The sequence below is a fragment of the Ctenocephalides felis genome, unplaced genomic scaffold (genome assembly GCF_003426905.1).
Source record: "Ctenocephalides felis isolate EL2017-DRISC unplaced genomic scaffold, ASM342690v1 CF-g0.4_SCAFFOLD_01604, whole genome shotgun sequence".
Lineage (NCBI taxonomy): Eukaryota > Metazoa > Arthropoda > Insecta > Siphonaptera > Pulicidae > Ctenocephalides > Ctenocephalides felis.
This window is the reverse complement of record NW_020537758.1, coordinates 44,279,782-44,292,835: the sequence shown is the minus strand read 5'-3', so window position 1 is coordinate 44,292,835 and position 13,054 is coordinate 44,279,782. Positions and strand designations below refer to the sequence as shown.

The 13,054-nt window shown below is 29.7% G+C and overlaps 1 protein-coding gene across 1 annotated transcript; it reads left to right on the top strand.

Annotated features, from left to right (window-relative positions):
• The first annotated feature begins 4,442 nt into the window (after positions 1 to 4,442).
• Positions 4,443 to 9,382, top strand: LOC113372710 (cytochrome P450 4g15-like). The gene is made up of 10 exons (XM_026613059.1): positions 4,443 to 4,781; positions 5,102 to 5,302; positions 5,388 to 5,570; positions 5,783 to 5,852; positions 5,928 to 6,054; positions 7,054 to 7,231; positions 7,316 to 7,425; positions 8,322 to 8,559; positions 8,694 to 8,879; positions 9,197 to 9,382. Exons 1-10 carry the CDS (start codon positions 4,565 to 4,567, stop codon positions 9,367 to 9,369), a joined length of 1,683 nt encoding a protein of 560 aa, XP_026468844.1. The 5' UTR covers positions 4,443 to 4,564; the 3' UTR covers positions 9,370 to 9,382.
• The last annotated feature ends 3,672 nt before the right edge of the window (positions 9,383 to 13,054 follow it).

Genomic DNA, 13,054 nt, shown 5'->3' with positions numbered 1-13,054 from the left:
CTTTTCGTCCACATTTAAGCTCATACTACCGAATCGATTTTAAAAAATCAAAAACTCTTCGAAAGATATTAGTTGGGAATGATGCTGATTAGTTTTAGGTGAAAATCTACCGAACGGTTTTCTTGAAATTTACTGTTAAACAAAAAGTTTAATCCGCACTTACTGAAATATTGCGGCCTTACGACAAGTAGTTTAAATTCAAAAATTCATCAATGTTTGAGAAAATGAGTAGATTTTTTTGACGTTTGTTAAAATTAAAATTACACGATTTACATGGTTTAACAATAGAGTACTTGGTCTTAATGAACATACTAAGCCTTTGAAGTACTACGGAAACTGGTTGAATTATAAAAATTAATAATTTTTTAAAATTTGCTTTTAGAAAATACTCCGAGTGTTAGTTCGTTTTTAATTATCTGCAATAGATACACTCGGAATACTTTTAATCACTCATAAATTAATTTATTTTTAATTGATGTAGTATGCAAAGTTTGACACGTACTTTTTTATTCAGTTTATCAAGTAATTGTTATATATATATATATATATATATATATATATACGAGGTGTGTTCAAAAAGTACCCGGAATTACTAATAATTAAATTTCGCGGGTCTGGAGTGTCTGATTGTCAAATTTTTTTTTTATTGTGTTGGTATACATGCCCCTAAAGTATGATGAAATTTTCAGCTATATTCACTGTTTACTTTGTCTGTGGTAGTCGCTAAGGTTCGACGTGTTTTTCTGAGCTCGGCGATTTTTACAATGGAAGAATTGAAAAGTCAAAGAATTTGTATTAAATTTTGCGTAAAAAATGAAATAAAGTGTTGCAAAGTGCAAAAATTCACCAGATATGGCTCCGTGTGACTTTTTCCTATTCCCAAAGTTGAAGAGACCCATGAAAGGACGGCGGTTTTCCTCGATTGAAGAAAATCGCTGAGAGTGCTCAAGGACATATCAAAAAGTGAATATCAAGGGTGCTTCGAAAATTGGAAAAAACGCTGGCATAAGTGTATTATATCTGGGGGGGACTACTTTGAAGGGGACCACATTAATGTAGACGAATAAATAAATATTTTTTTGAAAAAACGAAAATTCCGGGTACTTTTTGAACAGACCTCGTATATATATATATATTAATAATAAAGCAAGTCTTGTTAAATGTAGAACTAAAGCAATACTTTGCACCTTGAACTTGCTTATTGGAAACTTTAGAATTACTCAATTTCATTATGTAAGTTTGTTCACGAATTTATGAGAAAAGAGAATTGCATTGTACTATCACTTTCGAATTAAAATAAATTAACAATCGTTTTTGAATGAAATTTGATTATATGTCGGAAATTTATTTTACATGCTAGAATCAACTCACAGGTCAGTAAATTTAAATTGCAGATTCATTTCGCTCTTGTTGTCAATATTGTGTGAGGTTGAGTGCGAGTCCAGCCCACACAAGGTACTAATGATATTAAACTTTTAAAGAGTATAGTAGGCATGTCTTCAGAAAAGCTTTTTATAATAGGGTAGAGCGGAGCTTAGGAATCCGCGGGTAAAAAGGTCCACCACCGATATTTCAAAAACCAGTTAAAAATTTGTTACCAACAATATTTGAAAGTAGAGGGAAAAAGCATGCATAAACAAACACCACCTTGATATTTACGACATTGCTATCGGGAGAAAAACGGCAATGTTTAAAAATCCATGACAAAAGTATGTTCTTGCGTTGTTATTTATATTGTTGTTCGCTGTTGCAATTGTTGCTTAGTTTCACAGACTTGAATATAATTTAAGTATACGTTATTTGATTATTTTATAAGTTGTATTGTTAATTTTAAGTTAAACTGAAATATTTTATATAACCTTTATAAAAGCTTACGCTTGAATGGGGTAAAAAAGACCGAACCCAGGCATACCTATAATTCAAGAACAAATAATAGCGGTTAGCCAACAAATGTAAAAATTAAATCCAAATCCGCTTATGAAATACCGGGTCAAGGCTAATTACAGTGTTATTTTTTTAAACCTTATCTGCACCCATGAAATTTATATTTTGCATTGATTGAGTAATGTAGCTATTATTTTGTAAAAACTCTTTAAAATAAAAATGAAAAAATGGTCCTGTTTGCCCTCTGTTGGTCCCAACTTACTCTGGGTATGGGATAAAAAGGACCAAGTTGCAAATTTATGGAGAACAGCAAAAAATACATTTCTAGAGTGATGATTTAGATGGGAATTTTACTAAACATAGTCATATAGTTGTTTGTTTGATATGCGTTTTTTGTTATGATATAATTGTTTCACAATATAATTGCTCAAAGTCAATTTGGACCTTTGTTTCCGCCCTACCCTATCAAACTACTATGGAATGTTGAAATAAATTACTTAAGTTTTATTTGTTAAAGTATGTTCAGAAAACATCAGAAAGACGACATATTGTCAAAATCATAAGTGGTAAATCCTAGGTCCATTAAAAACGTCATAAATTTAGATTTTATCGTGTCCCAGAAACTATTAATAATGAATTCAATGCATGATAAAATATGACTAATCAAGAAGTGCGATCACTTATACATCAGAATGCAGGTTAAATGCGGTCAAACAAAAAATTCGTCATTCACAAGTAATATACATATATATATATATATATATATATATATATATATATATATATATATATATATATCGCTTAGACACATAGGATTTCCGGATACTAGGGATCAAAATAAGGTACATTGCTGCAGAAACCATTCCGTTTTGCCTATTTAGAGTACCACAATCGCGTCCAAATGTATAACCCCCCACACCAACTTGCAAAGACCGATCCACCCATGCCTATCGTTCAACCCCTGGGACCTCCGCTTAGAGGTCTCCCATACAAAATTTGCAAAAAATCACGGTTTTTCGAATTTTTCTCAGCGAAAAATGATTTTTTTAAACAATTTTTTTTTCGATATTAATTCATACACACACAAAAAACTATTTCACAAAAAAAATATTACAATTTTTTGTTTCAATTTTTCCAATGCATTTTGTCTCTGCGTTTTTATGCTAGCTAGAAGCTGTTATGGCGCCGACATTAGAGAGATGTGCGAAATTTTCCAGACTTGAAACCAAAAAATACTTTAAGCAATAATTTATAAGTTTTACATATTTTTATTTACATATGTTATAAAATAAATCACTGATTTTTGTCATGTTGAAGTACCAAAAATGATGCAACTTTCGTTTAGGGACCTTTAAGGGGAGGTCCCAAGGGGTGAATCATGGACACGGGTTGATTTATCAAAATTTGACCCAATCTTTGGGTGAATGCACGGGACATCAGAATTCATTTTAAAGATATGGTTTCTTCGACAAAGTATCTTATTTTGATCTCTAGTATACGAAAATCAGCCTTAGCGACTTTTTTTTACTCATAAAAAATCGACCCACCCTAATATATATATATATATATATATATATATATATATATATATATATATAGCCAAATTTCTGGTTGAACGTTATTCTTATATTAGCAGCATTATTAGTCAAAATATATGCACAATAAATAATAATAAAAATTTTCACCAGAAGTTTTGAAAATCAAATCAAGAGAAATCAGTGCAGCAGTTTTTGAGTATACGTCGACCAAAGGTCAAATTTTATCCATATACCCAAACACACATACTTTTTCCAAAACTGATGCCAAAAGGTTTATTGTAATATATTTGATTTTCAACAAATTGAAGTAGTTATCAGAGTTGATAGCTCTTACCGCAAAAATCATTTCTGATTTCAAACTTTATTACAAAGAAGTCAAATAGGAATATTGTGCACAGCCACTTCTTACCATAAAAATATACATACAACAATGTAGAAAAAAGACAGATATGAAATTTAATCGAAAAATTTAAACTAAAAGGACATGAAAGTTATGACACATGCAATATGTTCCTCAAGTTGCATTTTGAACAAGTAACATCATCATGATCTTAATGATTTTGGATTTTAATGATCAAAATTGACTTAGTAATGCAGAGTCAAAGCGTTGTATTTATCACAATACAAAATATATAAAGTAAATTTTTATCTATTTCTTTTAACAAAAAAATTGAATTAGTCATTAGTGATGAGTCAAAAATCTAATTTCATACTAGTGAATAAATTCTGTTTCCTCTATTATTCTAGTATGTAGTGCAGTCAGACAATACTTAGCAATTGAAATTAAACTTGAATTAATTAATACAAACAAATCATAACAAATGTACTTGAACAAAGGACAAAATGTATAATGGAATAATTTTTGGTGTCATCAATTATCGTCAAATTACGCTCCTGTTCTCGCATATATAAATATTTTATTCGAACAACGTAATGAATTTATAATCCACCTTTAATCACAATTGCTCGATAAATACCCGTGCTAATAGAAGCGATAGTCAATCATTGATCGATCATCCATCAATGACGATCAGTATTGTAAACAAAAAAAAATCAAACGTGATCATTAAACAATATTAAGTACATCAGTATCCGCAATTTGTGCGGAGGATTTGTTTCAAGTGTAAAAATAATAGTTCAAAATGTCTATGATAATTGAAAGTACGACTTGGGGATGGGGTATGGGTTTGAGTTCAACGCCAATTTTGGCAGCACTATTAGTGGTTTCGGCAGTTTTATACGCTATCCATTACTACCAAATGCAAAGTAGACTGCGCAAGCTAGGAGATAAAATTCCTGGACCACCAACTGTACCATTCTTAGGAAATGCCTTAATGGCTTTGGGAAAATCTCCTCATGGTGAGTGAAAATTTATTATAAGGCTTTTATCCTTCTTAAATAGAGCATTAATGATCAAAAATATAGTAACAGCTTCAGAGCTTTTTTTCATCATTTTATCGTTGATTGACAATGTAAAGCTATGCGATTAAAATACTGGTAATTTACCAACCATTTCTTATAAAGTTTCAAAAATTTAATGTGAAATCATTGTTTTCTAAAAATATTATCAAATTGCATCTTTCGCTACTGATATGTTGCTACCTAAGAAAAGATATCATAGGTATACAAAATCGTGTTAACAAGATTGTTTATTAACATGTTTCATATTTCTGTTACAGAAGTGTTGCAGACTGCCCTCAAAATGTCTATGGATATAAAAGACTCTGTTGGCAGAGCATGGTTTGGCAATAAATTGATTGTTTTCTTGTGGCATCCTGATGATGTTGAAATTGTCTTAGGTAGTCATGTTCATATTGATAAATCAGATGAATACAGATTCTTCAAACCTTGGCTTGGAAACGGTCTACTCATCAGCACAGGTAATGAAAAAGAAACTGAATGATCATATAACATGGTCACATAACAAAAAAATATTAATGTCCATATTTATTGTTTCGCTCTCAGGAGAAAAGTGGAGAGCCCACAGAAAACTGATTGCCCCTGCCTTCCATCAAAATGTATTGAAGAGTTTCATTCGAGTATTCAATAATAACAGTCGGGCTGTTGTTCAAAGATTGCAGAAAGAAGTTGGCAAAGAATTCGATGTTCATGATCATTTAAGTCAGACCACAGTCGATATTTTATTGGGTAAGTTTTCTAAAAAAAAAAGAACATCCTAGATTTATATCGCTAATACACACCTGAAATCTTAAAACAAACTAAGATTACAATCGTCAAATTCTATTGATCTTTCTTTTATGATTAAAGTGTTATATAATAGTGTTATAATAGTTTGGAATTGCTCGTTGATTTCTAAGAAATAATAAGTATACAATTATATATGTTTCTTCATTTTTCAGAAACTGCTATGGGAATCAGCAGAAAAACACATGACCAATCTGGCTTTGACTATGCTATGGCTGTCATGAAGTAATAATTTTATTCTAACAAACTAGAATTATATAAAATGTTTTCAATATTATATTTATTTTCTTTATATCATAGGATGTGTGAAATTTTGCACTTGAGACATTACAAATTATGGTTACGATTTGATACAATTTTCAACTGGACTAACTTCGCAAAGAAACAAGAACAACTACTAGGCATTATTCACGGTTTAACTTCAAAAGTAAGTCATAGAAGATTTGGAATCAAATAAACAACATTATTTTATCAGTATCGGTATTTTGCCTTGAGGCAAGTTACATGCACTTCCCGATATGTCTAAATAATCGACTTAATCATAAAAAATAAATTAATTTATGAGAGATTAGAAGTATTCCGAGTGGATTTATTATATATAATTAAAAACGAACGAACACGTTAACTCGGAGTATTTTCTAAAAGCAAATTTTCAAAAATCAATGATTTTTATAATTGAACCAGTTTTCGTAGGTCTTTAATGGTTTAGTATGTTCATTAAGACCAAGTACTCTATGTTATACCAAGTAAATCGTCTAATTTTAATTTCAAACCTCAAAAAAAACTCCTCATTTTCTTAAACTTTAATGATTTTTTAAAATTAAACTACTTGTCGTAAGGCCGTAATATTTCAGTAAGCTCTTTAAGACCATGATATATAGCGCCAAAAAATGTTCCATAAAAATCGGCCTGAATTTTTTTTTTTCAACAGTTAATTACAAGCTCGGTAGATTTTCATCTAAAACTAATCAGTATCATTCTCAACCAATATCTTTCGAACAGTTTTTGAATTTTTAAAATCTATTCGGTAATATGCTTAAATGTGGACGAAAAGTAAGACTTTTTCCCAAATTACAAAGAAACGGCTTGGCCGATCGTCGCACAAAACTGAGAGACGATAATTCTCATTGAGATACATCAAATGGCTTTTAAATTTCTGAAATCGATTGAGGCGTTTTCGAGCAAACGTTTATTCGAGGCAAAAAAATCTGTTCACATACTCATCCATACACACACACATAATTTTTTCAAATTTGGTTTCATTCGATTCGGAATTGCTTGAAACGTCAAGAACACATAAAATTAACCAATCGGATTTTTTTATGAAATAAACTTTTCCTTCGGAAAGTTAAAATATCATTACTTTTTTCTGAAAGAGAATGTTTCATTTTACGCCTCTAATAAAAATTGATGATGGTGGTTTCAGGTATTAAAATTGAAAAAAGAAGAATTCATTCAAAACAGCATTGATGGAAAATATTCTCCAGACTATTTCAAAAAGATCACTGCAGAAACTGAAAGAGAAAATGCAAAAGAACTTAACACAAACCAACCAAAAACTGGATTACGTGACGATTTGGATGACATTGACGAAAACGATGTTGGTAAGTTGATAAAAAATAAATTCTGTCCTTTTGGCATTCATTTAATATTTTGATGCAGAGAATCCTAATATATGTTTCTTATAGGTGAAAAACGTCGTTTGGCTTTCTTGGACCTTATGATTGAATCTGCTCAAAACGGCGCTCCCATTACTGACAAGGAAATCAAAGAACAAGTTGATACTATTATGTTTGAGGTAAAATATATTTTTATAAGTTATGTTTCATATAAATCGTGACAAAATATTCTGATGATTTTTAATAATCGGTAGTTGATAAAGTCTCCGATCCTTTAAACTAGAAAATTGCCCTTAATGAAAATATCGCAAGATCATAAATCTGATTACATGCGGCATAAAAATGTATTCAAATATATTCTTTGAAAAAGCAACAGATTTGAATTTAGTCGAGCAAGGGTTAAAAAAAGTGCAAGTTAATTATCAAAACTTTTTAGAGCAATTCGAACACTTAATCATCGTTTTAAAAAATATTGTATGTAAATTTTATTCATGGTAAACTCCTTCACAAAAAGTATAATAATTCATTATCATACATTAACAATGCCATTCGGCGAACAAATAAGATCAAATGTCGCATATGCAGTTTAATAAAATTCATTAATTAAGAATTACAAAGTGCAAATGATTCTTCAGTTTTTGGTGACCTCTCTGTTTAATTATTACAAGTGTTTATGTTAATATATTCCTTGTTTTCGATATATAATTTTGCGGAATAAGAAGTATATCGGATTCAATACATTTCAGAAAGAAAAATAATTATAAATGTTTATGATATTATTCAAAAATGATTTTGATTAGGCGAATAGATAGTAACCAATCTGCAAAAATAGTTCAAATTAATTGATAGCTGTAACTTCTTCTAATTATTAAACTAAATACCCTTTAAGTTTTTGATGTTAATATCAAATCAATGTCAACTTTTAAAAATTTGATAATATTTTGCCAAATTCAACTTTTATTTGGGATCAAATAAAATATCTATTTTAAATCTGAGCAATTAAATAATTTGAACATTTCAACTTTAATAATTTTGGAAATAAAAGAAATTGGATCAATTTCTCTCTTCTTTATAGGGCCACGATACCACTGCCGCCGGATCAAGTTTCGTCATGTGCTTGTTAGGAATCCATAAAGACATCCAAGACAAAGTATACCAAGAAATCTATGATATATTTGGAGACTCCGATAGAGATTGCACTTTTGCTGACACCTTGCAATTGAAATATTTGGAAAGGGTTATTTTTGAATCTTTAAGGATGTACCCACCAGTACCAATCATTGCCAGGACACTTAAACAAGATGTTCCACTTAGTAAGTAAAAGACAAACTTCCAAACTCATTTGTGAATACTAAGAATTAGTTTCCTCTGAATGTACTTGCACTGAATTTTGCATGAATCTAAGTAATTTCTGCTGAAATTATCATGTTGCTTAATTTCATTTCAGAATCTAAGAATCTAGTTGTACCAGCAAATTGCACTGTAGTTATTCCCACACTCAAGATGCACCGTAACCCCGATATATTCCCAAATCCTGATGTATTCAATCCTGACAATTTCTTACCCGAAAACAGTTCATCCAGACATTACTACAGTTATATTCCATTCAGTGCTGGACCAAGAAGTTGTGTTGGTGAGTAACATACATTTATCTTCTCCAGTAAAACTATTTTTTAATCACGAAAACCTTTAAAAAATATTAATTTTGGATTTGGTTTTTGATATTTTCCCATATAATAAATTATTGAATGTAAGGATTGATACTTGTTCTAAATCTGATGTGCCAATAATACATTAGATAGATAGACTAGAAACACATCCCAAATGAATGGTTGTTCTATTAACTGCGGATTCTAGCATTATTCTATACAAATCTCCAATTTCTTCTATAGAAGTTATATTGCTTTCTTTTTTATTTAGTTAGTTTATTTATTTGTATTTCCTTCACAGGTCGTAAATACGCAATGTTGAAATTGAAGGTTTTGATCTCCACAATTTTGCGTAATTACCGCATTAAGTCAAATCTGACAGAAAAAGATTTCGTATTGCAAGGTGATATTATTCTAAAGAGGACTGATGGATTTAGGATTGAAATTGAACCAAGAACCACAAAAGTTTGTTGAATGTTGACTGACTCCTGCTGTTAAATTTATTTAGATAATATTAAAACTGTTAAATAATGTCTATGTATAGAAAAATGTTGAATTTTATAAATAATTAAATATTATAATATTTATTTTATATAAATGTATACAAATGTTTATATATGAATATAAATTAATATTTTGCATGTATTGTTGATGATGTATATTATATATAAATATAATACACGCTGACAATAATAAATTAACTTTTTAATCATTTCGAAGAAAATTTTACTTTCAGTTTTAATAATTAATTAATCGTTATATATTAATAAAAATGGTATAAATTTTATAAGTTTATATGATATCCATTATTTATTTTTTGACGAATTTATGGAATTTTCAGATTGATAACGTTCAGGTTCTGAACAAAAGTCCTAAAACAATATGGTCCTCCTAAAAATGGTTTAATTATGAAAATTATAATTAAAATTTGGAATAACAGGCCGTTTTAAAATTAATTTTTTTCATCACGATTATCTATAGTCTATACACATATCGGAAAGTTATTGCAACTTGATTTGGGAAAAATGCAACATAAGCTTAGTTATTTATTAGACTAGTAATATTTTTTAGCTGATTCAAATAAGTATAATAAATAATTTAATAAATAGCTAGGAGTAAGTGGCATTTTCCCTTTAAGGCAAGTTGCAAAAACTTCCCAAATACATTAATCAAATTCAAATTCAACGAGGAAAAGCTGGAATTGCATTGATTTTATTAGATTAAAATGTACTAATTAAATATGTGTTTTTTCGCTGTTTTTCAAGAAATTGTAATCTGGTCCTTCTTGTCCCTCAAGGGTCCAATGGTTCAATGTATTATTCTAATTTCAAAGGAATTTTACAAAATAAAAGCTACAGATACAAATTTTTGTCGACGATTTCGAGAACACGGTTCAAGCGATTTCAATTATTCAAAAAACAATTCGATTGCTGTTGATAAGAAGACGTGCTGATTTGTTTTTGGCATAGGCAGGTCTAGCCGTTACGAAGATACGGGCCAAAAAGTGTCACAAACGGTAACTAAGTTTTTAAGAGAACGGAGTGTCCGATTTTAATAATTCAAAAAAAAAATTACTTGATTTGACAAGATGAACAACTGATTAAATTTTCATAAAGGCAGGTCTAAAGGTTTCGGAGACCTAGTAAAAAAAGTAAAAAAAATGCCATTTGGCGGTGAAAAATGATTATTAGACAAATGCACATAAAATTATCAGATATTTTATAGAGATTTTAACAATAAGTATAAATTTTGTTTGCATTCCTATGGGTTCCGTACCAATGTTTGTCCGTTAGACGGCGTCGCAGTTAAAGCAGTACGATTGCTCTGAAAAAAAGTTCAGAACTTCCAAAATATTTCAAAATAAATAAAACTTTTTTTTTTCGAGAAGTCTTTTTCCCATAATTTTTTTTTTCAAAAATTTATAGTTTCTCAAAAATCTAATTTTTTCAAAAATGTTAATCCTTTTTAAAAAAAAATATTACGGCAAGTTCCAGCAATTTGCTGGAATGGTATTGTTGATGCCATGTGCCCCACTAATTAACTTCCCGTAGGGTAGAGGTGGGTCGTTGACGGTTTTGCCGTCAACGAAACGAAACGGTTATCGGGGTTTCGTCAACTAGTTAAATAACTAGTTATTTTTCAACTATAGTTATTTTTAACGATTCAACGCTGGCAACGTTAAGAAACTGATAGTTGAAATAACTGTTTCATTGAAAGTTGGTGAAATGAAGTTTGTTCTTATAAAAGTCATGTTGAGGTTGTCAACTGATTTGATGAATAAGAAGAGTAAATGTGAATTGTCACATTTATTACACACACACACACACACATATATATATATATATATATATATATCTTATTATTAATTAATAATAAATAATGGTTTAATTTAAAAAACTTAAATATTTTCATTACAGCAAAGCCGTATACTAAAACATTGAATTTACATGTTATATAAAAATAGCAATATAAAAATATATAGTTACATAAAAATGTTATAAAAAATAAAAAATCAATTTTCAGGTTTAGTTTAAAAAAATATTACAAGACAAATGCTATGAGAATTTTATGAAAAATATTAACCATTGAAAACTATAAAAAAGCAACTGATTTTCTAAAATTAAACGATTTGGCGCGTGTTGCAAGTTTCTAAAATATGTGCATATTATAAAATCTGCAATATTATAAAAGCAGTAGCCTAACAATAAGCGATTTTCATAGTATTAGTTGATCCTTTTTGAGGTCAGATACCTGCGTACGTTCGTTTTCGACAACGAACGAACTCCTATATAGTTGAATAAATAACTGGCCGCCATGTTTTCAACTGTTTCGAAACTAGTTGATTTTCAACTAGTTATTTCGTTGCGACGAAACGGTTAGTTAGTTAACGAAGAAGAAACGGTTGAAAATAACCGTTTGTTGATTCAACGCCCATCACTACCGTAGGGTAAGTTATTGTAGTGGGCCGAAAATCGGAATTGAAAATTTTTACATTTCTCGACGTTTTGAAAGTTTCTGAACATTTTGGCATACCACAGAAAAAATGGATGTGTGTGTGTGTGTGTATGTATGTATGGATACAAATTTCCAGTCACGTTTTCGGGCGCACGGATCAACCGATTTGAATGGTTCAAAAAACATTCGATTCCTATCGATAGGGAAAAGAGCTGATTAGTTTTGGCAAAAGCAGGTCCAGCTGTTTCGGGGATACGGAGCAAAGAGTGCAGAAAATAGAAATCGACTTTTTGAGAGAACGGAGTATCCGATTTGAATGATCTAAAAAACATTCAATTAGTAATGATTGGGAGAAGTGTTTATTAGTTTTTGGCAGAGGCAGGCCCAGCCATTTGAAAGATACGGAGCTAAATATGTGAAAAATGGCAGTTTTTGAGAGAACTAAGCGTCCGATTTGAATGATTCAAAGAACTTCCTGCTTGTCTTAACAAAATAATTGATTTTGGAAAAAAAATTTTTTGTTTCAATATTTTTTGTTTTTTTTTTAATTTTTTGTATATCGAAAATAATTCAGATTTTATTTTTAATTCTGACTATAGTTCTAATATACTTTAAACAATAATTTCAACTTTGCAATTCAGTTTATATAATTCTTATAAATATTAGACAATGTTACAATATTTATAATAATCTATTTCAGTAATTCCTCGAATTCACTAATTCAGTATTCCTCGAACATTTCGTTACGGTACGGGAAGTTCCAGCAATTTGCCTTAAGGCACGATGCCACTAGTTTTAAAATGTAACCGTCATATTATATCAATATTATTGACAAATGTCAAAAATGAAGCTGTCAGTTTGACAGATAACGTCCACGCTACAAAACGAAAACACCTAACCTTACCTTTTATACATAGTTTTATTCATTAATCATGTATAGTTTAAATAATATTTAGTATATATTTTTAATTTTAACAAAGTGACATACCATTTATATATAAAATATAAAAAATAATATAATAATTCTATTACCAAGAAGAAGATTGTGTGATAAGAACTACCATGTAGTACAAATCAAGTCTAATTTAGTTAGGAACAAGTCACAAATATCCGTATAGAAAATATGGAATCTAAGATAAATATTGACGATAATTCCAAGACCAAATCGAAATTTACAAAGTATTAAATTTTTTGGACTAGATTT

Excerpts from the sequence above, each read along its gene's own strand:
- LOC113372710 (XM_026613059.1), top strand. The coding sequence starts at position 4,565 with ATGTCTATGATAATTGAAAGTACGACTTGGGGATGGGGTATGGGTTTG. Across the intron at positions 5,853-5,927 it reads TATGCTATGGCTGTCATGAA|GATGTGTGAAATTTTGCACT; the intron begins GTAATAATTTTA and ends TTTATATCATAG. Across the intron at positions 6,055-7,053 it reads TTCACGGTTTAACTTCAAAA|GTATTAAAATTGAAAAAAGA; the intron begins GTAAGTCATAGA and ends TGGTGGTTTCAG.